This window comes from Pezoporus flaviventris, unplaced genomic scaffold, assembly GCF_033815535.1.
Source record: "Pezoporus flaviventris isolate CSIRO_AGI_PZ_B2104156 unplaced genomic scaffold, CSIRO_AGI_Pfla_v1 ptg000037l, whole genome shotgun sequence".
Lineage (NCBI taxonomy): Eukaryota > Metazoa > Chordata > Aves > Psittaciformes > Psittacidae > Pezoporus > Pezoporus flaviventris.
This window is the reverse complement of record NW_026892585.1, coordinates 17547545-17571380: the sequence shown is the minus strand read 5'-3', so window position 1 is coordinate 17571380 and position 23836 is coordinate 17547545. Positions and strand designations below refer to the sequence as shown.

Here is a 23836-nt window from a genome sequence, read left to right as displayed (position 1 = left end):
GTAGCTGGGATTTGAGGGTGGAGAGGGAATGTTCTTGCTTGTTGGTTGGGTTTTTTTTTTGTTTGGTTGGTTATTGGTTTGTTGGGATTGGGGATTGGTTTGGGAATTGTTTTTGTTGATTTGCTGTGGGATTTTTTGTTTGGGTTTTTTGGTTTGTTGTTTATTGGGGTTTTTTGGATCGGGTTGGGATGTACCTAATTAATAGTTCTAATTGTATTTCCAGTTTGGAAAATTTTTGCTTTCTTAATGTTTACTGTGACTTTGTTTCTGGGATTACACTGCTTAAAGTGATATGGGTGATACAAAGATCATTCCTTGTCTAAAATAGTGGTCATGGGTAACTGCTAAGTGAAACTCCCTAAAATGAAAAGATTGGGAAACCTATCTTTTGATTCTGTTTCTCATCACAATATGCTAACTGAAGGTGTTCATGTTTATGTGGGCTTTTATTGTGCAGCTGGACAGACTGTTGTTAGGGTGGATCTTTGACCTAGCAAAAAAACTTTGCTTGTATAAAAGTCACGGTTCTCTGGCAGCCTGGGAGTGTAACTGCAACATGTTAAGACTTCTGCTCATGTTTTAAAGTAACTGAGTGCTGCCTGATCTTGTTCCTCACCATGGTTTTCTTTCTAATAGCAATTGCTTTGTTTGTAACATTTTAAGTATCCTTGACAATATTCATAATGAATTCTTTTTCTGTTGGATGAATGTGCCAGCTTGCAGTACAGTATGTGCAAAGTGATGGATACTTTAAGTTGTGAGAGGGCAAGGGAAATGTTCATCTGTCACTAATTTTATTTCCTAATTCTTGTAAGTATTATTAGTAAGCCAGTGGGCTTGCAAAACCTCTTGCAAAAGTCTTCTTGATTTTCCGTAGTTGTACTTTTTACATTCGTTGGAAAACCTGGCAGTAGTGATAGGCAGGTTCTGCTTTAGGTCTGCCTGTCTTGGATTTTACCATCTACTGGTGGAGTGTGTTTCTAAAAACAAAACAAAACCCATTAATTTATTCAGTTCTCATAAAGTAAAAATATAGGATAAACTTTTATTTTAGTGGAAAGGAAATATGATTAGTGGTGAAAGCTTTGTGTTTAGCAAAGCAGACTGAAGAAATAAACACTTTTGAATATTTTAGCTATTCTTAAGAGGATATAGAGACCTTCTTAAGAGGGTATAGAAGGTACAGACCATGGGGTACCCTGTGATTTTACCTGCATGCCCACAGAGCAGACATGAGGAAGTGGGATGGAAAATCTGCCTTAGCTCTAGAGACACGAGTACATGAGTTGCAAGGAAACACAATTACAAAAGGGGGTTCTTCCAAGAAAATTGCTGCTCCAGTGGGCAGTTCCCCAGAGGGAGTAGAAGGGCTGATCCTATGGAAAGAAGTGTGAAGAAGTAAATGGAAAATGCTGTGACCAGGACTGGAGGGCTCCTGCCCCCAGGCAGGTGGAGGAGAGGGACAACTGGATTTACTGGACTGTGTGGATTCAATGGCCTGGCACATCAGTCCCACAGGAATATAAGGCTCTAGTAGATACCGGTGCACAGTGCACCCTGATGCCATCAAGCTGTCAAGGGGTAGAACCTCTTGCATTTCTGGAGTGACAAGAGGATCCCAAGAGTTGACTGTACGGTAGGCTGAAATCAGCCTAACTGGGAAGGAGTGGCAGAAGCACCCTATTGTGACTGGTCAAGAGGCTTCATGCAGCCTTGCCATGGACTGTGACAGGAGAGGGCATTTCAAGGACCCAGAAGGGTACCGACGGGCTGTTGTTATACCTGCCTTGGAGAAACTGTGATATTAAAATAATTAATAATAATGGTGTTGTTAAGGTTTAAGAGTACAATTCATGCATTTTGGGGGGAGTGACATCAGTAGCAGTTCTCACTCAGATCTTTCAGTTCTTTTCCCATGCTTCCCAACCTGTCATGATGGAATTTTGCCATGACCCACATCTAAAAAAATTGCATTGAGTTTGAATTATTTATGCAAGTTTGCCTGTCTTAAAAAAGATTACTAACTTCTTGTTTCATTTGATACCACCTGAAGGGTTGGGTTGTTTTTTTTTGGTCACTTAACCAACTTTCCATTTTTTTGTTTGTTTTGGGTTTTTCCTTTGCTATTTAACTTACTAGGCCAGCTGCATTTCCTGCTACAATCTGTCTTTTAGTTGTCATATTAATGTGTACCACAGCAGTGAGAAGGAGGCATTCTCTACAACTCCAGAGAATTACATAGCACAGAGGTTTCTCTTATTTTCTAGATTCATCATTACAGTGAAAAGCCTTTCAAGCTTTTTTAAGAAAAAAGGGGGGGCATTTTTACTATTTTTTCCCCTGGAAAAGAATCCAGTCCTTCCTTTACTCATATTCTGGTTTATGTTGGAGATCTCCAGATTTCTGGAAGGAATTTTTCTTGTAAATGCTTATGAGATTACTCATGCCTCAGATGACTTTCTTCTCTTTCCCAAGTGCGAGACTTCATTCATTTTATCTTGAGAGCTGTCTTTGCACTAACCACATTAATAACCCTCTGATTTTCCTGTGGGTGCCTTCATGGAACCTTTCAGGCCCCCAGGGAGGGAGCAGCTCTGAGTCTGGGCTGGGGGAGCCCTGCTGTTAAGGCAGTGTCCATCACGCAGGCTCTGTTTTCTATTGTGCGAGGTAGCTGCTTCACCTCACTGCTTCTATCGCCCCACCTACAAGTACGGATTGTGGGGAGCTTTGTATGAGAACTGAGGAAGAGTATCTAAGTGGAGCTGGTACCTTTACCAGCATCTTAAGTATTTATACCTACTGTTGTCCTGACGTATAAATGAGCGCTTTGCAGTTAAGAGAGATAAAAATATAATTTGTTCTTATCATTTTAAAATAACATAGACTAAAATAAAGTGGTGGAGGATGCAGATGTCAGTCTTTCATGGTGCAAGCAGTTACTTAAGGCAATAATAAAACTGTGATATTTCATTCCTACTTAATGAAAGCCAGGAGCTTAAGACCTACCATCAAATATTAGTATGAACATTGGTTTTGGAGAACTTTTAACAGAAACAAGTAATCTGTTTAGTCTTTATGTTGGCCTTTAATGTTTTTTATGATGAACTGTGGTGCTCTGTTCTAGAATGAGCATAACTGTGAGTATTTGAGATCTTAGCAAGACGCAGTCTTTTAAAAAAAGGGGAGGGGAATGACATGACCCAGACTGGAGTGGAACCAAACCAAAAAACCCGAAAAGGTAGCAGATAACTGCTTGTTTTTCTTCTTTGAACTTTTATCAGATCACATTAGTGAAAGAAATGGTGTTGAATATGGCCAGCTTGAATAAACTTTGTGTGTCATCTTACCTTCGTACAACCTCCAGCAACTGTAGATATTGTATGCATATGAATATCAATTCTGAGCCTTCTGTTGTGCCTTACGTGCCTGAAATGCAGTTTTCACCCACATGTAGTGAGCGCTGGCCCTTGCTTCTGAATCCTCTCAAAATGTGTCTCTTCTGCAGACTGTTAACTGAGCTGTTTAAGTGCTGTGATACCTTACTAACAATGAAAACATCTGCTGCGCTGCACTTCTGTACGGCCCTATCGCATGGTCAGCTGGTGCGTTTTGTGCTTGACATACCCGTGTGTTTCCTTGGACTGTATGCTCCTGTGGGCAGGGACTGTTTCTTACTCTGTTCCGAGCATCAAGCACAAGGTCTGTCCTGAGCAAATAATCAACTGCAAGATTGTCCTTGCTTGCCATTTCTCAATTTGCATCTACAGTTATTTCGCATAATGTGCCTACTGGTTTAAAACTTCTGTGCAGTTGTACAACACAGTGACTACTCGTGGGCTCTATCCTAAAACTTGGCCTGGATTTACTTCTGCAATAAAGATGATTCCTTAGCAGTCGAAATGCTTGTGGTAGAATGGGCACTGCCTCGTTTTCCATGCCTTCCTAAGATCTGGATAGCGGTCCATCCTGCAGTTTGCTTTAAAGCCACATATTATATTAAATGACCTGTGTGCCTTTTACCTGGACGTTTAACCACCTCTAAATTGTGGACTGCGGGTGGTGCAGGAGTTTACTCCCAAATGTGAGTCTTTCTGTTCAGCTCAAAGTGGGCAAATCTTACCACGTGAGGTGAGAGGTACAGCAAGGGTGCTACATGGTGATCTGGCCACCCACTTCTGTGTGGGTCTTGGCAGCAGAATCAGCTGTTATGTGTGGTTGTACTTATGTGATTGCCCTGCTTCTAGAGCTGCTATTGTCACCGCCAATTGCAGTGCCTCAGCGTTGTAGATATACCCTAAGACATGTGCCAAAACTAATCCTCAGGTGCCTTGCTGAATGGTAAGCCATAAAGCCAGAGACAGGAGCAATGCAAGGATCTCCACTGAGAATTGGAAGCTATTTTCCTGACATTTAGTAGTAGAAGGAAGTAGGTAGCAAAGGGGGAAGCTGCAAAAAGAGAAATGTTGGGGGATTGTTAGAGGCACAGTTGCCCAGAAGAAACTTCAATTACATAACCTGACTGCAAATAATTCCACAGCTGAGCCCCCCCTGCATATGGGGCTTGTCACAGTAGTGTTGCCTGGCAGGAATTTGGCCACACCGGTTGGACCATCAAGTAGTTTCTCTCTGCAAGTTGTAGCCTGCTGCTGCTAGTCCAGCTGACATTTCTTACACTTCTGTGGATTTCTTTATTGATATCCCTCAAATAGACATTAGACCCTAGGTTTATAGTTTATATTACTATATAATGTAATCAAGTATAGGTTGGCTGAAACTGGGCACTTTGCCTTTTCAGTTAACTGGCCTGATGCTTTAACCAGCTTGTTACTGAGATAGGCCAGTCTTATTAATATAACTGTTAGTGGTGAATGTGGAAGCTTCTGGATGAAGAAGTCCCTGACATGTTGAGCTGCAGTTTCTGCAGCGGCTCTCTAGTGACTGCCTTCACCCATCACTCCTGGTTGCCTTTAGCTGCCTCTCCCCAGCCAGGTGACTGCCTCACCATTTTCATAGCCAGGCTTTTCTGGCTGGCCTGGAGTGTCTGACTGCGCTTAACAAAGCCCACTAACTCCTGGGTTGGTTTTGTCACTGAAAGTTAAAAAACTCTAATTGATAATACATTTAATTTGATGGTGGTTGTGTTTTATTTTTTTAAAAAGCAGTGCAGAACTAAGTGATATAAAATACTTTTGCAGCTGAAAGATGACATGATCTTGGGGAAACTTTTACATTGTCCTCATTTTAAATGAAGGTTTTGTTTTCTCTTGACTTCCTAGGTTACACACCAGCTTTGGCCTGTGCGCCCAATAAGGATGTGGCTGACTGCCTCGCACTCATTCTGGCCACGATGATGCCTGTTTCATCGAGCAGTACATTACCTTCCCTTACGTTCAATGCCATTAATCATTACACCAACACCTCAAAAACTGTCACCTTCGATTCCTTGCCCATCATGAGGAGTGACCATAGCTCATACTGTACTTTCAACAACATTGGCAGGGAAGGTGGCTATCCATACACAGAAGAGGACGAACTCAATGACTCAGATTCTGAGACCTATTAGAAGCTGTGTTTTGTAGGTCTGAAGAGTTCACTGTCACGCTGGAAGGTCAGACTTGTGCTGTCATAAAGCTATCAGTGTCTGAATACAAAAAGAGGACAGACCTTTGAGAAGATGTTTTTTATGTGGTTGCATATTAAGAAAATATCTGTGAGACTCTAGGAGGATTTTTAAGAGCTTATTTTGCAGAAGAAGCAGAAATTCTTGAATAAGTACTTGGAATCCATGGCAAAAAAAAAAAAAAAAAAAAGAATGTCAAAACTGTTTATTTAACTGTATTCTACCATTCTGTTTCTGGTGCCGGGAGTAATTTCTGCAGACTGGGCACCCTACTTGATGTAAATGAACGACACTATTGTACAACGCAGAGGATGCTAGATTGAAATATTATCAATGAAACTCAAACCATTTTGAAGGCAATAAATGAGTTTGGTACAGGAGGCATTGTTTGTGCTGCAAATTGCCAAAGGACCAAATAACTTAAAAAGATTTTTTTGTTTTTAAGTTTTTGTGAAAACTGGAATAGGTTATTTGAGAAGTTGTTTCAACCAAACCTTAATTACTTCTGGAAAAGAAGTTTAGATTTGGTTTTAAATGTTGATTTATTTTTTTTTAATCATCTGAAAGCCTTCCGACACTATTAAATGTACCGTGAAAGAAAGCAGACGTGCTTTTAAGTTTTATTTTCTTTTTTGTTTAGGTGAAATGAAAACAAACTTGTCATACTTTTATAATACTAAATTTAAACCAGCTAACAAGGTGAAGTCAGGGTGAAGCATGTACAGTGAAATAAGCAAGGGGAGGGGTGGGAGCGGTGGGAGGGGAGCGGTAATTGTTGCACAGTTTTAGACTTCTTTTTGTTTTTTCATTTCTGGGGTTTGGATTGAGATTATTATTTTTTTTAATTTAAAACTACACGAGTAACCTGGAAATCCTGAACCTACATAAAAATTGCAATGTCTCAATAACCCTGCTGCGACTGGGAGTTCTTTTCAATAATTAGTCCAATCCTCCCATCAGAAATTCGTGTCTAAGGTTAAAATTTTATATCCCTGTCACTTTTTTTCTTTTCTTATCCTGGAGTTACAGGGGTGGGGGAGGTGAATTTAAAAGTATATTTCCCTATTAGAGGATAAAGTACCGTGTCTGGTCTGTGGGAAGAGCTGTGTATCTTTGTTGTGCTCCATTTAGAAAGCAGACAGCAGAAACAGGTCCCTGTAAGGTAGTTCAGATGTGCCCAGAGATTTTTATTTTTTTTTAATTTATAACAGACTACTGTGGGGTTTTTAATTGCCTGAAGAATGAAAAAACTGACATAAGTAAGCTCAAGTTTTGTCTGTTAAATATGAATATTTACTTTATTTGGCTCTGCTTTAACTATAAGTGTTACTTTTCAAGTGACTTTGTCTGTGTACATGCAGGGAATCCTTGCATGTCCTGGTAAAGTACAAATAAATTACTACAAACTGATTCCAATTTCCTTTTTATCCTTTTTGTATTGTGAACCTGGAAATCTTCATGATATTGTAAATTATCAGCTGGTTTTCTGAACATAGTGTGGAAACACGGGACAATATTTTGATCTATTTGATAATTTTGAGGGGTTTTTGAAGAATTAATGAGCATGTACATAGAAATAGTGACTGCTTGAATACTGTATTTACCTGCACTCTTTCAGTACTTCAAGATTCTTGTATATTTTACGGTGTATAATAAAATGCAAATGTGAGTTCTACTAATGAATAATTTATTTGTATCTACAGAGCATTAATGACGAAGTCTCTTTTGTTGAATTGTTACAATTTATAAATCTACTTCACAAAGGCTTTGCCAGCATTTTCATTCTAAAGTGAAGCTGAGCTATTTACATTTAAAGCATTTTAAATGTCAGTTACATCATTATTCCTTTAGGCTTCCTTTTAAGTACCACTTTCTTCGCCATTTGTGCCTGTGCTCATTGTTCTACTGCAGTGTTTGTCTGTGAGCAGAATTAGGTGACTTGGGGGAGATGGTGATTTCTGTACTTTGTTCCCTCTGAATCTTTCAAGTATGGGGCAGTGTGGGAGTGACATACGTGCCTCAGCTGAGCATGCAGGCAGCACTCAAACTCCATACTGGTCTGTCCCGAGATTCACGGCATCTGTTTAAATACAAAGGCTAAGCAGACCCATTTTCCTCATACGCTTATGGAAAATCTGATTCCGAATGCCAGGTAGCATGCCTGTTATTTAAAATGGTAGTAACTGAATGTTTCTGTTAATGAAACTGTCCAGTTTTTGTTGATCCAAAGAAACTGAGAAAATGGGATATTAATATACCTTTATTATCTGCACTAATTTCTGTTTGACTTCAAGATGACATTACCTCAGTGTGTGGTGCTTGTAGCCACAGGGCAGTTCATAGCAGGGGACTCTCCTTACTTGAAACATTATCAGGGGAGCAGAGACTGAGCTACATACATCCACTGTATGCCTGGATGATGGAGGTGTAAAAGTTAAAGAGATTTGGGTATGGCATACAGGCAAATACAGGAAACAGGGCTGTCAAACACCTTTGTTTTCTTATGTCAGTCAGAAATTGTGCCTCTTTTCCGTTTCATTGCTACTCACCTTTTGAGGAAGAAAACTTTTTCACTGCATTAAATTGCATTATTTTTAAGTTTTGTGAGTGAACTTCTAAAGAGCAAAACATCTGTCCTACTACAAACTTTTAATGCTCCATTTAGGAATTCAGAGTTCTGTGATTCATGTCTCATCTATCTCATCATGAGAATTTACATAGTGTGGCTGTAGATTGCAATTTGCAGGTGTTTGGTTGTTCCTATTTAAATCCAGAAGAGAACAAAGAAAATCCTTCCATTACTACCTGGCAGCACAGGTAGGACAGTAACTGTGCCTTGTTAAGTGATAATTGGGACTAGTACTAGAATGTGGTCTTACTCCGAAACTGGAACGTTACTTGTTTAAAGAACATGCTACTGTGGTCGGAGACAGCTTTCTTAATGAGAGGTCACGGAACAGAAGGTTCCTTGTTCCCGGGAACAAGAACACTGCTGTCTGTGGCTGGTGAGGGGTTTGTATTTGGAAAGAAGGTGTTCATACCGCAGTGGAGGGCTGTTCATTTCTGGAAAGTGATCCTGGAACCTCAGTCTTTCCAAAAGAAATCCTCCTCTTTTTGTACCAATGAATAGGCACATGATAGTCACAGCCTTCATCCAAGCAGTCTCTTGGATTTTCACTGAGAGAGATCAGTGAGCCTCGGCTGAACCACTGAAGCAGTACGTTGGAATAAAAGAAACACTTTTTATCCTGAAAACACAGAAGTCACATGGACTTCAGGAATGAGGACAACCATCTCTGCTCAGCTTTCTGTGTACTTGTGGGATGCTTTATGTGGTTTTAAGTTCTCAAGATAAGTGTTCTGCAGGAAAAAATGCCAAATTAGTATTAATCTCCTAGGCTGAGCTGTCACTAGCTGTCACTATGTGGTAGCATAAATACAGGATACTGTTAAAATCACAGAATCGTAGAATGATCTGGGTTGGAAGGATCTTAAACATCATCCAGTTCCAACCCCCTGCCACAGACAGGGACACCTTCCAGTAGACCAGGTTGTTCCAAGGCCCGTCCAACCTGGCTTTCAAAACTAACAATCAGTCTGCCTCTCCCCCGTCTCTTAAAACCTTGACCTCTCTGTGTCTCTTGCTTTGTGTTTCCTTCTGTTACTCCTTATTGCTTCGCCACACGGATATCTCAAAAATAAATGTGTATTTGGAACAATCAGAGCTAGAAATACACACTTCTTAACTTGGATCTTGGTTGTGATTGGTTGGTTTGGGTTTTTTCCTGGTTGCATATTTTCTTGTTTAAAATTCTGACTTGCCTACTAGGCTAAAGATCTAATAAATGTTTGGTTAAAAAAAAGTTAATATTTAAAATACATTACTTCAAAATTTTGCTCCTTTTAACATCTACCCAAAGGGCACTAAGGGTGCCAAAGCTGTTATTGCATCTATAAGGAAGATGACTAAAAAGGAGCATGAGTTTATGCTTACAGATTCTTCAACCTAATAATTCTGGTTTTGAGAGGGACTGGCTTTCCTGCCTTGCCTAGAGATTATGTCCATTTAAAGGCAACTACTGCAGTAATCCAGAATAACATACTCTGTTTATATTCTAGTTTTATGTTAAATCTGGCTGTTGCAGATGTACACAAGTGTTGTTCTGGTAGCTCAGCCTCTTTACTGTACGTTTGTGGTGAACTTTGTTAATCATGCAATAACTGGGTGAGAGGATAAGCCTGTAGAAGAATTGTAAGCGACGGTGAACACTACAAAGGACTGCTGTCTGGCATATATTGTGTGAAGTTGTTTCATGTGCGTCATCCTCGAACACTACTAACAAGGCTGGATGTGTCGAGGGTTCCCATACTACTGAAATTCCACGCTTGGATCAGTGAGGTTCCCATCTTCAAGACTGAAACCTGAATTAAAAGGAGGGTGAATGTTGATGGAAACAGCAGCTCTGGAGGATGTGCTCTCTGGCTCGATGTACCACATGATGGGCGAGGGAGCTCCCTGGCTGCAGCTGGAGGAGGAGCCAGCAGGAGAACCACCGGTCTCCCCATCTCCTACCATTTTGCTCTGTGGCTCTGCCAATGGTATGTATCCACTTCGCCAAAAATGGCATCATACTTTTGGTTAAAAAGCATGGATTCCTGCTAACAGTAATTCCTGGTAATCCAGTCCAGGCTGGAATCGGACTAATAGCCTTGGAGAGAAGTGCCTTTCTAATCTCTTCATAAGTAAACTTCTACCACCACTGCCAAAGTCTGGACTTGCACTCAGCAAAATCTGTTCTAATATCAAGAAAAAGTAAGTATTTAAATGCTTGAAGGTGGTCCAGCAAATTCACACAAACCCTTAAATCTAAGACTAGTAATTATTGCTTCTTTTAGTAATCTCTCAATGATTTGTGATAACTTCCTCATAATCCTTTGATCTGCTGCAGAAGCTAATGGGATGGTTGGAGAAGAATTCTTTCAGATTAGGATTAAAAAATTCTTTATAAATCTGAAGCTGTAAAAATTAATAAGTAAAACATTGTATGTAAAAATTTATAAATCCCGGGTCTCCTTTACAGACTGAAACCTGAGACCTTAAATGTGAAGAGATGCAATATAAGCCTCTGAGTTGTTAGCTGGTAGCACTGGCTTTTTTCTTTTTTCTGGAGTCCTTTTCTCACTCCAGTTTTCTCATATCCGTATGTTTTGAATCATGTTAAGTGTAAAGGAATCACCATGCATTAATTTGAAATGGCAAAAGAACTGATTCTTAAAGTATGTATAATGCTCTATAAGCCTTATCACAAAATCCATTTTACTCTTTAACAGGAGAAGCAAACGCCTGGCTGGATGTCGTAAATGCCACCCAGGCCACTTGCTTGATCCATGTATTGTATCTACCGAGAGAAAGACCCAACTGGCAGCCTTAGAAAAGAGCATTTCTTTCAGTTGTTCAGTTACCCAGAGTCCAGGAAAACTGCAAGTGTTCTCGTTTCCTTTCCCTGGGGGAAAAATGGTTACAGATGTGACTACAGTTTTCAAGCTGTGGGCTTCCTGCCTCTACAACTCATGTTGCAGCAAACACTCCTGACAGGGAAAGAAGATGAGTATCCCTGCTTGCAGGACTTGAAGATTTCTTGCAACTCTTCCCAGCCTGGTATCCCAGTCTCTAATATCCTAGTATTCTGGTATCATAGTCTGTTTGTCTTCAAATAAAGCAGTATCTGACACCTGTATTTCTCTGGTGCCGTGTGCTCATTTACATGAGAATAAACCAAACACGGAATGGAGCGAGCTTTGTTTTAACAATATTCAGGGTTGGGAAAGGAACCTTGTAGTATTTCACCATGTAACCATAAACACAGTTGAGTAATATGGAACCTAAAGAGCCTTTCAAGCTGTCTTAATATTGTTAGTGCCAGTCAATATTTAGAGGAGAAAAACACCTTACATTCTTTTTTGTCATTAAAATTGACATGGAGGCAACTAGAAATTCTGCTATTCAGACTCAGAACAGAACAAAAACCAAACCCCAGCTTCCAAGCCTGGTCAGATGACAGACATGCAGACTTGCTTCTCACTGTACCTAGGAGTTGACTTGGTTCAGAAAGCTTAAGACGCTGAGGTCTCAGATGTTGTTTTTGAAAGAATAGATACGATACCTTAAACAGTTTTAAAGTAAAATCCAAGGATTTGCATCCCATCCTGGCAGGTATTTCCCATCCCGTGCCAAACTTTGTTATTCAAGCTGTCTGCATGGTTTTCCTGAAATCTTAAAAATCTTTCTAAGAATCTGTTAACTTCCCAAATTCAACATTTCTCATCTTTTCTACCAAGAATTCATTTGATCTGCTGTGGGTGCCACTAAACAATTCTGACTTCTGACCTGTGTTGCTGATGCCTGTCCTCCCAGTGAAGGGAGGAAGGAGAGTACAGTGGGTCTCTGAAGAACTTAGCTGACCATTAAAAACTTGATTGAGTGATAACTCTCACTTCAACCTGTGAATATTTGGGGGTTCTAGGAATAGCATTTGTCACTTTTTTAAAAACCTACATAAATGGAGGAGGAGGGAGGGGGTGGCTCTTTTGAGCCACTGAGTCTGTGTGCACGCCATAGTGGTGGTTAAGCACTGTTCAGATCCTGTGACAGTTCTGAAAACCTTATTTTCTTCACTTGGCTCTTGTATTCACTTTAGATGGTAGGTCTGAAGTAGCCAAAAAGGGCAGTTAGTGGTTTGTGTTGGTCCTCTTGGGTCTTCTGTGATGCTGGGATGTTTGTTAAATAGCTGATGCTGCAAGAGGTCAGAGCCTGGGCCACGCCGTGCTGTGCCTCATAATGATGGCTTCCTTACTACTGCATTGGCTGCGGAAGCCCTTGATGCCCAGTTGATTCACACTGGTTCATTTTACTTGCAGAGATCTGACTTCATAAGCTTATGTGCACTTGTGCCTTGTGAAGATCTTGTCCCAGGCTGTCACCAGTTCCTTGGGCTGTTCCTATGCCTCTCAATTCCAGTGTCCTCTTTACTAAATGTGCCCTTAACGTGCTTTCTGGTGGTTTTTCTCCCTGTAATCAGAGTATCCCACATCCACCTGGAAAACTCACTGGTCATGTGAATCCCAAATCAGCAGATCCCTTATGAGGAAACTCCATGCTGTTCCACCTACCTGGACAGACAGTTTCTGTGGTTGTCCTCCCATTCCTGGGGGCAGTGTCAAGGCCCTTTAAAGACATCATCCCCTGCTGTCTGTATGACTTAAAGCTGTTCTAGGCTTCACCTGTACTTTCTGTATGCCTAAAGATCCTTGTGCTCTGGTTTGGTTTTGTTGCACTCACACATGGAAACAGTGCAGGAAGCTTTAATAAAACTATTTATGTCTGTTGAAGAGATAACAGATGACGGACTGTACCTCTTCAGTAAATGGTATGTAGCTTTGTTCACATGGATACTAGGTTGTTTGGGAGCAGTGCTGCATTCAGCAGGGCAGTTCTGCGACTGATACTCCAGTGCAGACTTCTAAAAGCCACCCATCAGTGATGGTGAGTGTCACAGGTTACTGTCCAGTCACCCCATTTCAGAACAGGACATGTCTGTTGTCACTCAAAGATTGGGATGGTAATTACTGGTAATTCTCCATTGTGTCTAGTACTGACTGTTCCACTTTCTCCAGTGTTTTTCTGCTAAAGGCCGCTCTTGGCCGAACAAAGTATGAGAACACACTTTCAGGGAGGAGACAGAGCAACGTGCCCCATGCAAAAGTAAGGCCAGAACATCTTGTTTCCTAATAGTTCTGACATATCCACAGTTAGAACACACTTTGCAAGTGTCTCACAGATACTTTTGTTTTCCTTAAGCACAGAAGATACATGCAACACTGTTTACTTGTTTAGCCTAACTCCTTGTGATACTGGTTTAGGACTAAATCCAAAACAGAAGTTAGTGCAAGAGGATGTGTGTTTTTCAGCCTAGGAAGTAGAGTGGGGAGGCCTTGTCCTGAGAGCTGAAATTCTTCTTCTTTTTAGACTTGTTTGTACGGCACTAAAACCAGAAGCACAAATAAGCACCAAAAATGCTCTTCTGTTTTACCCAAATTCCGGCTCTGGAATTTGTACAGCATTTATCAAGAACACTGCTATGGGTGCCAAAGAATGAATGATTAATAACCCTGCAGTGGGATGGCCTTCTTTTACATCAACATGTTTATAACCAGTGAGATACAGATATTCCACTTTCTGTATTTCTGTCCAATATATGCTGCAGGATAAACAAACTTGTTGTGTTGCTGCATCAAAGCTGAATGTGACTAGGCCCTGGCTCACAGTAATGGAACTTGGATAAGGAAGGTTTGATAGAGCCCAAGATAGCCAATATTTATATACTTAATTGCGTAAATATTTCAGAAACCTTCAGGTAGAAATTGAGCAACTTCTTGGTTGTTTTGCTTTCTGAAGCCAGAAAGTGAGCTCATTCAAAGCAGGAGCTTATTGAGCACTGTCCTGGGTTCAGCAGTAGCAGTCATTTTTCTCCTTCTTAGTAGCTGGTGCAGCGTTGTGTTTTGACTTTCAGCCTGGGAACAGTGCTGATAACACCGATGTTTTTAGTTGCTGCTCAGTAATGTTTACTCTGACCAAGGACTTTGTGAGTCTCATGCTCTGCCAGGGAGGAGGGGAAGCGGGGAGGAAGCAGAGACAGGACACCTGACCCAAACTAGCCAAAGAGGTATTCCATGCCAAAGACGTATTCCATACGTCATGCCCAGTACATAAACTGGGGGCCGTTACCTGGAAGAGTCAGATCACTGCTCAATCGGGTTGGGTACTGGTTGGTGGGTGGTGAGCGGTTGTATTCTCTTCCCTTGTTATTTCCCTTATCATTATTATTACTGGTGGTAGCAGTAGTGATCTGTGTTATACCTTAGTTACTAAACTGTTCTTATCTCAACCCGTGGGAGTTACATTCTTTCGATTCTCCTCTCCATCCCTCCAGGAGCGGGGTGGGGGAGTGAGCAAATGGCTGCATGGTACTGAATTACAGGCTGGGTTTAAACCACAACAAGCACCTTCCAGTGAACATACCTGTAGCTGCCACAGTGGTTTGAGCTTGAACACAACTCGGAACTGACTCAGATCACCCAAACGTAGACTCACAGCTGTCCTGTTAGTGCTCTGCTCCTCTGGGCTTGAGTAACAGACTGAGCAATATGACCACACAAAATGAAAAAGTTTATAAATGATCTTATCTGAATTTAACCTCAAATTTATATCCTTTGAATATTCTCTTCCCAACTTCTTCACTGCAGTAGCACAGTTTGTTACTGCAGTACAAGTTACAGCACTTGCTAGCTGCTGCTCTGGAAAGAACGGTGTGTTTTACTTCTTTAGCAGCAGGATCCTGCCATCTGGCACACAAAGTATTTATGCAAAAATCTTGCTGACCCACAATTCATTATGTGTTTTTCATAGCTCTTGTTGAATGAATTTATGAACAACATGTAAGACATCTTAAAGTCAAAACAGTCCTGAAATGATCTCTCAAACAGGGAAAGTCAAAAGTATTTAAACAGTACATAACATAGTCGTTGATATTCACTGCTGATGGTTTTTTGCACAGTAGGCTGGAAATTGTGTCTTAATGCAGCCTAGTTTTTCACAATCATTTGATATCCTCTTCCCCAGATTAGCTGTTCACAACTGTAACTCTCAGTTACTGTTAAAAGTATATGATAAAACTCACAGAGTTTTCTAACAGGACTAAAGACAACCCAGTGGCCAGTGCATGGCTGTGATTTCAGCTGGGAGGTTTTGACTCATCAGAAAAGAACACCAAATCATGGCACCCTAACCAAAACTCAGACCCTCACCATATACAAACTATATGTGTGTATACAGATATATTTTCATGCACAGTATGTCTGCCTCCATTCCCTTTTCTATTTTTCTTCTTCTTTGCAATGGCTTTCCATTCCATTCCTTTCCATGCTCCTAGCCAGGACCCTAAAAAAACAAAGGATTAATTTAAAAGAAACAAATTCAGTTGAAATGAGAAATGTTATTTTCACTACATAAAACATCACAACGCATTACAACAAGCCTTTATCCTCACAAGGCAGTTCTTTTACTTCTGGTAGGACTTAACATACCAAGGTACAGATAATACTTAGAGCCTCTAAGGTTAAGTGCTTCACTTATCATTTCAAATGTGAAATCCAATCAGTAGTCATGTACAAACACACCTGAAGCTTTAGGAAGTACAGATGTTCAACAACTTAAGATATATGCTCTCAGCATACAGGCAGTTATTTTCTGATTCAATCAAGTATCTGTTAGTCCTTTTCATACCATCGTCCATATAGACCAGCTGTCAAAAGGCCAAAAGATGTTCTATTTTTGCTTATGAAATAGTGGTTGTTTTTCCAGCCCATGTGATCAGCAAAGTCCAAGGTAATATCAGATGTCAGCAGTAAAGGAAAGATGTAAGGGGTACTCATATTTCCCCATAGCTGGAAATCTATCAGAGCAGTGGCATGTGTAACTTCCTCTCCACAAGTGCTGAAGTTGAGACCACCACACTTTACTAATGCACAGGCCTGGACATAGTATGTGCCATGCACTGTATGGAGCCCATCAAAAACTCCCAGAGCATATAACTCATCGGTTAAAACAGCTCTCCGATAGTTTAAGTAACAACAAAGGGTATTGGCACAAACTCTGACCTCTCCTTTTTCCCCCCATACAGGAACAAAAGTAAAGTTGTCATACATCATTTCTGAATAAAATACAGGAAGGAACTGTTCATTTCCTTTTTCCGACACTCCGCTGGGAGTCTCTTCTCCCTCCTTAAAGCAAACTTGATCATCCAGTGAGGTGCCTATAAAAGTCTTGCATGAATTATGCAAGTTTTCTCTGACTCTCTCATTACTCTCCACATCGGTTTTATAATCTGTGGTAATCACAGGAATTTCTGCTACTATGAGCTTGCCACCGTAACTTTCCATGTTGTGGTAGATGAACGATTTGACTGGAGTATATATGCCACTCCCTGTCATGCCCAAGGTAGGGTGGTGGATATTAGCTGCTAAAATATTGATGTTGAAAGCTGTTGCAAAAGCTTGTTGAAATTCTACAGCAGACAGGAGTGGGAGCTGGTTCATCCACGCAGTTGGATATACAATTTGTTTCAAATTGTATTGTCTGATGAGGTTCACTGCAGGCTCAAAAAAAAGTATATCAAAGCAAGTGAACATGCCAAACTTGCCAGCAAAAGGGGTATCAAAGAATTTATAGTCAGGTTCTGGTGGGGTATCAAAAGCATATTCAAAGTACAGATTGTGTTTGCGGTATGTGGCTACTAGCATGCCATCAGCATTGAACGCCACGTTGGTATTGAACTGGTATCTTCCATCAGAGGGACAGTGAGGATCTGTGTGCTCACAGGGCTGCTTAGTTCCTAAGTTTGCCACAAGGAATATTTTGTTCTTCAGTGCCATGCAGCTCAGACGCTGAAGAACCTGGAGAACAGCAGGGGGAAATGTAAGCACTTAAGAATGCAGACGAGTAAGCTTTACTTAAGCAGCTGTGACTTATTTAATATTTTTTGAATTATTATTTTCAACTGGAAAATGGAACTCATTTGACCATATCTGTAAAATCTAAAAGTTCTGATGATCTGGAACCAGTAGCTTTCTAGACTGAAAAATATTTCAGATACTAATTTAAAAAAAAAACAAACAAACTGGGTTTTATATCCTGAGAAGTAAGTAAATCTCTCTATTTCAAGGGTATTTATTTTCAGAAACTTCTGACTCTTGCAGGATCACCAATGGTTTAAAACACCACAGGTCAACTGAAAGCTTTGACAAGGCAGCGTAACTCACCTGTGTGTCTGCCTTTAGAACAGCAAACATCTAATTATGAACATCAGTGGCTTTAAACTGACAGAGGAGAGATTTAGATTAGGGATTAGGAAAAAAAATTCCCTATGAGGGTGGTGATTACACTGGCACAGGTTGCCCAGAGAAGCTGTGGCTGCCCCATCCCTGGCAGTGCACAAGGCCAGGTTGGATGGGGCTTTGAGCAACCTGGTCTAGTGGAAGGTGTCTCTGCCCATGGCAGGGTGTTGGAACTGGATGAGCTTTAAGGTCCTTTCTAATCCAAACCATTCCATGATTCAATGATTTGCACCTGTAATGGCTTGTTCCTACAACTAGATATTTTTACTCTATAATTAAAAAAAAAAAAAATTTGTAGCTACAACTTGAGACAAGCAGAGATGGAAATGGGTAGACTTTGCATAGTTATAGAAAGGAAATACAAAAAGTCACAGACTACAGTATTACTGGGGTGTTTTTTCTGCACCATAGGCTGTATGTATCAAAGACCACCAGTACTGCAATCTCCAAATAGGATCTGAATGGCAAACTCAGCTCTGGCTTGCTTGCCCATCCTCAGTGGTAGTAAAGATTCACAGGGTGAAGTAGGTCACCGTTTGTAACCCTGATTCATGTTTGCATACAAATTCGGCTTAGTAGGCACCTGCAGAATTACTTTCATTATATTGACTATTGTAACGTTAATAAGAATAGTTTGTATTACTAAACATGGTTATTTTCACTTCAGGTTCAGAACAGTCAAAAACTACCAGTTCTGTACCCTGCAGGTCACACTTGGTATGTACCAAGTTGTGACCTCTATTACACTATAGCAGGTCAAGTCCAGTTACTTGTGCTGATCGTTTCACATACAATCACCAGTCAGAATATTCTGATATCATTAGGTCATTAAAACTGCATAATGGGAATGCATCAAAAGTGAAGATAGTGTTCTGTTGTTTTATATAAGACAATATTGTTCAAAATTAAATCGCACAATGTATCCTATTAGAGAGTAATCACCATTTCATGGGTTGGGAAGGATGAGATGACAAATCCAGATGGTTCATAAACAAGCTAACCTTCTTGCATGTAAAACTCTCCTCTGCTAAGAATAAAACCTGCATAAACTTGTGAGTTCATGAAAACAGAACCTAGTACTATGAGTTGTGGAACTTCTTGCTCACCTCTTTAAGCAAAACTACTACAGCCAGTTTCCCACTTGGAGCACAAATCTAGCATTCAATTATTCCACCTCTGCAGAAATCACTCCTACATTTACCTCTGTGTCATTGAACAAATACGGCTCTCTGCACGGATTCCACTTCACAGACTGTGAATGCAGAACGAAATCTAAGTAAGGATAAATGGAACTTCTGGTGAAATTGAAGCCATGGATTCCATCTTCAGGAAAAACAATGATTTGTGCCCCCTGTATGTAAAACAAAGACGTGTTTTGTAGGCAAAGGAAAACCAACCTATATACGAAAGGGAAAAGGGGAATCTCATGGGTAAAAAGAGCTAAGAAAGTAAAGGATAACCCAAGTATGTTTTGACAAAAATGTAGTTTCAAAGTATCTCTTCCTTGACTTCATAGTAGGTATAACTATCTGTATTAAAAAAACCCAACAATTTATTTAACCTGACATATACCTCTTACCTTGAAAAATAACTTATTGGATGTTAAAGGCATGCAAATAAGAGCAGACTTCATCAAAAGTCTTACCAAAAGTATTCTTCATTGATCACCATCATCATGGCTTGACTTCACGAATGAAGATTTGGGAAGGGCTTTACCCACACTTACTACAAGCGCGCTGATGACTAAAAAGGCCAATGTGAGCTGATGACTAAAAAGGCCAATGTGAGATGATAGGCAAATCCAGCTGCAAAAAGCACAGCGAAAGGTCTCCTTGGGTGGTATAGGCAGGGCGCAATTCTTTCTATGTTCTCCATCGATATGAATCATGAAAATGACATCATTCAGGTTAAAAACTAATGATGTTACAAACTAATGATGTTAAAATTTGCCTTCATTTTCTTTTCAGAATTACACTATTAGCACATGAACTTTGTCAAAGGTGCTGTACCCACGTCAAAGGTGCAAGCAGCATCATTTAATCCAGTCTATACACTTTGATTAGGTATATAGGGTTGGATAGAGTACTGGGAGTACTGATTCCAGAAACAGCTTGACTGTGGTTTGATAGAGCTTTGAGCAGCCTGGTCTAGTGGAAGATGTCCCTGCCCATAGCAGGGGGGTTGGAATGAGATGACCCTTAGGGTCTCTTCCATCCCAAACCATTTTATGATTCTGGTAGAAACGGAGCCATGCCAAAGCTAGGCTGGCTCTACCTGAAGTTCAGGGAGATATGAACTGTTCCTAAAAATGGGGTGAATTTCTCTTATATCAGACACAGCATCAGACACTGACTTTCCTGTGACTTTTCAAAAGTCAGATCAAATGTGCTATGGCTTTGGGATAATTTATGTGTCCTGGATGCCATACTGCATAACTATTATGCTTCTGGACTGTGATGCCCAGTCATCTGAACATCTAAAAAAAAAAAAAATACATATATAATGGAAATTAATGTTTTCAAATTGTATAAAAATGGTAATTCTTCTGTTCCAGAACAACACTTGTGTGAAACTTGCAAGTCAGCTCTTCTCTGCTTCCTCTGACTAGAACCAGCTTTGGATTTTCTTGGGGAGGGAAGGAAAGGAAGCTGTATATAAGAACAGCCAGAAATACTCATCTCTCTCCTCTATTTAGACTGAGAATCATTCCATGGAGGGCAGGAGAAAGGAATGGAAAACTTTACTTCCACAAAGTTGTTAATGGTGGAACATTAAGTTCCAAAGCATTTAACTTCTTTAGCTTTTAGAGACATTCAGGAATTTCCATTGAGAGCATTGGAATAAAATCAAGCCCAAAGACAGCTGCCTGTAAGACAATCTTTCAATAAAAACATTCCATTTAGGAAAACAGAGTAGCTGGGTATTCAGACCAAAATAGAAAATTAATTCCCCTATACTAAATAACTATAGGCATGTTTTTCCAAGCTTGGAATAACTCAAGCCAGGCAAGCTGCTAATTGGCCTGATTTTTTTCAGAGCTGCTGGCAGGTCAGAATGTCTGAAAAACCAGACCGTAGTTATGTATATAAATATGGATTTAGTTGCCTGGGAACACAAATGTGAAAGATTATCCTCAAACAGCACTTACTCTACATAAACACAGGACACATGCAATTGCTACTAAGCTGTGGCATACCTGTCTTGCAGCAGCCACTGCTTGCTGTTCATAGATGTCTAGGTTCCTGCCCATGAGCTCCAGTGCAGACTGTCGATCAACCAGGGCTGTTGGGTTAGGACTCAGTATGGACTCATGTTCATACACAGCAGCAATATAATGCCCCTCCCTCTTAACTCTTCCTGAGACAACTTGACAGCAAAAGAAGCAGATGAACAGCTTCCAGCACAGATCCACCATGGTGCATGCCAGAAATCTAGAGTGAAAAAAACCCCAAACAGGTGGGGTGGAGAGAGCTTAATCAACAAATCATGCCAGGAATTAAAGTTTACTATTAAATATGGACTGTAACTGAGACTCTCAGCAGCATTTGAACTGAGTGTGTTGTTTTTAAATTCCGAACTGACCACAGGCGTACTGTTTCTAAACCTTAAACCTAACTGTGTTGGTGCTTTAAATAACTGTGTCCTGTTCAAAAGCATTTTCAGCAAAGTGACAATATACACATACCTTCAAGAGTAAATTTAAAGTTACCTGAAGCACAACAAAAACAGAATAAAGCCTTGGCATCTCTGTCAACATGAATTAAAGTTACTCAATTTATATAAACAGTTTTGAGAAGTGATGTACAATAAGCTACCCTTGCTCTCCTGCATCTTGAGGAAAACACTTGGTACTTATGGGGGAGGGGGTGTGACATCAGGAATAGAGGATCCTACTTTGTCCTGTGTAGCTTAGCTCTGCAAATGAAATACCAAAGTACATGTTAAGATATAAAGCAGTAGCACTGGGAGGGAAAGGAGAGGTAGAAAGCCTCTCACAGTTAAGGAAGCCACTTAAAATAAACAGTGTTGCACTCCACTGACAAAACTCCTTTCTATTTCTGTCATCCCTTTAGAGTCAAAACACCTATTTAGGACAGGAATGGGTTCTAGTCAGCTGTTCCTCAATTAAGTTGTCAACTAAGATGTAATCAGAATTCATCATTACTAGTGATGGCAAGAGTTGGTGAGTTTCAGATCACAGGATGGATCCGCTACAAGTTACAAAATTAGCCTTTGGCCTTCTAAGCTGAAAACACCAACATAAAGAATTAGCAGTTAATGGGCTTCTACAAAATCTGTTTTACAGATGTGCTTGAAGAATTCTCTTTTTCTTTTTTTCCCTCACCATGTCTTATTTTCTAGTGGCCTGAAACACCCAAAGTACTACCCTGAACCCCCTTCCTTGTTCAGACGCACAGGAGGTTTGGCAGTGAACATCCAACTCACAGTCCCAACTGGCTGAATCTGAGCCAACTAAAATAATTCCTCTGGGTCCTTACCCTTGGTAGTGACTACTGCTAGTACTACTGATGGTGTCTGAGCACTTACATGAGTGCTCCCGATTGCCTTTCCCTTAGTTGACAGCTTAAATAACAGAACCCCTCTATCTAATGGGCTGCTTCTAACAAGGAGAGCTGTGACGAGCCCAGAGTCTGAGCCTGGAGACAGTAACCTTTCCAGCCAAAATTAGGATACCATCAGGGTTTCCTCAGCCCTTACAGACTGCTGAGGCTCCAAATAAGTCTCAGCCACAGTCTGGTGGCTTTTGCTGGTTTCTGCAATGCAAAATGCTACACTAATAAATCCTTTCCTTGAAAAGAAGTTTATTTGCTTAACGTCTACAGAGCTGTCACCTCACCTGAGCCACGACTTTAAAAGAAATTTGCATGAACTGAAATGCTTTACAATTTTGTATTTTTCTGTCCCTTTCTTGTGACCTATGTGGTCTTTTGCCTGGCAGACATGTTTCAGTAGAGTGATTTCATTCAAACATGAGTACTTCAACGCAGTATTACTGTCAGGCAGTCACGATATTCTAGTTACAGTTCTATACAAAAGGTAGAAAGACCGGTGTTTAAGTTTGGATGTCAACTCAGACAATTTCCCCCAGTCCCGGTGCAGACTGTCTTCCTATTCAGTTTTCCAGAATCAACTAATCACAGTACACTGTGAAGCAAAGCATTCAATCATTCACTTTTGAACAACTTTGGAAACTTACAAGTTCGTCAACTCTCACCATACACAGATGTATACACAGTGCAAAACAATACATACCCCGCTTCTGAGCACTTTTGTACTTGCAAGAATCCAACAGACTGAAAAACAGAAGTAGCACATTAGTCTGGGTCCTCTTAAGTGAATGATGCCCGTTAAGCTATACTAACATTAACAATTATTAGTAAAAATAAATAAATAAATTAAAAAATGGCTATGGAAATTTGTATTTTTATTTTTAGTGATATCCATAATGTTGCTGTCATTCTGGTATATTGAAACCAAGAAATCAATGTCCCCTGCATAAATATGTTTTTGTATATAGTCTTTTTTATGAGGTTTGGGGGGATTTTTTTGCAGTGGAATCACAGCTCAATACAAACAGGTACCTTGTATCTCCTTTTCTGAAAAATGTTTCTTCTGTGTACAATGCATTATATAACTGTGCTTTTATCCAGAGTGCAATCTATTTTTCAAGAATGCTGCCCACTCAAATATGTTTTACAGTAAGTTTTCTATATTTCACAGGATTCCTGACGTACACCTTGTCTCATAATTACAAGATCTATGTTAACGAACTTCATGAGCAAGGATAACTGAATGCTGCCATTATTAGTGGTTCAGCCTGAAAAACTCCAGATGGTAGCACAATCTGTCAGCAGGTGGGGCAGAACATTCTGAACTGTGTCACTTCTCGAACACCTGCACTTGGCATGGTGCCGTCCTTCAGATACGATTTGAGGTCTAGTGGAAGGTGTTCCTGCCCATGGCAGAGGGCTTGCAACTAGATGATCTTCAAGGTCCCTTCCAACCCAAATCATTCTGTGATTCTGTGACTTCAGAGAAGTGCCTCACACTATGCTCCCGCTTCTCCTCAAAAATGCTGGCAGCGGGTTCCTCCATCTGAAGCAGCCTGTACTTTGCCCCGCTTTGTGTCAGCGATCTCCAACCAGCTCCAGAAAGCTTCAGGGTCACGCTGCAGAGGCCGCTGCCCTACTTACAAACGCGCTTGGCCCTGCTGCTCCCACGGGCCTCGAGGTCGCGCTGCCG

The 23836-nt window shown here is 40.5% G+C and overlaps 3 protein-coding genes and 1 long non-coding RNA gene across 9 annotated transcripts in view; 1 reads left to right on the top strand and 3 right to left on the bottom strand.

Annotated features, from left to right (window-relative positions):
* ANKRD28 (ankyrin repeat domain 28) overlaps positions 1-7295 on the top strand; it is a 117706-nt gene extending 110411 nt beyond the window's left edge. For 2 of the 3 annotated variants that reach the window (XM_061464874.1, XM_061464873.1), the window contains exon 28: positions 5277-7295. In XM_061464874.1, the coding sequence (XP_061320858.1) occupies positions 5277-5563 (287 nt within the window). In that variant the 3' untranslated portion in view covers positions 5564-7295. Of the gene's footprint in view, positions 1-3505; positions 3603-5276 lie in introns of all 3 variants that reach the window. The other variant, XR_009745395.1, reaches the window with a different exon arrangement.
* WIPF3 (WAS/WASL interacting protein family member 3) overlaps positions 1-23836 on the bottom strand; it is a 303238-nt gene that overhangs the window by 78054 nt on the left and 201348 nt on the right. The window lies entirely within an intron of this gene.
* Positions 13240-14817, bottom strand: LOC133275105 (uncharacterized). The gene is made up of 3 exons (XR_009745394.1): positions 14672-14817; positions 13507-14104; positions 13240-13316 (listed from the first exon to the last, which is right to left on the bottom strand). It is a non-coding gene; the product is annotated as an uncharacterized LOC133275105 (long non-coding RNA).
* On the bottom strand, positions 15579-22928 carry BTD (biotinidase). Of its 2 annotated transcripts, none has more exons than XM_061464870.1 (4): positions 22847-22928; positions 20769-21003; positions 18774-18923; positions 15579-17131 (listed from the first exon to the last, which is right to left on the bottom strand). In XM_061464870.1, the coding sequence occupies exons 2-4, from the start codon at positions 20985-20987 to the stop codon at positions 15947-15949; spliced, it is 1554 nt and encodes a 517-aa protein (XP_061320854.1). In that variant the 5' UTR covers positions 20988-21003; positions 22847-22928; the 3' UTR covers positions 15579-15946. The 2 variants fall into 2 exon arrangements, with proteins under 2 accessions (XP_061320854.1, XP_061320855.1); XM_061464871.1 differs by lacking the exon at positions 22847-22928 and adding an exon at positions 22791-22807.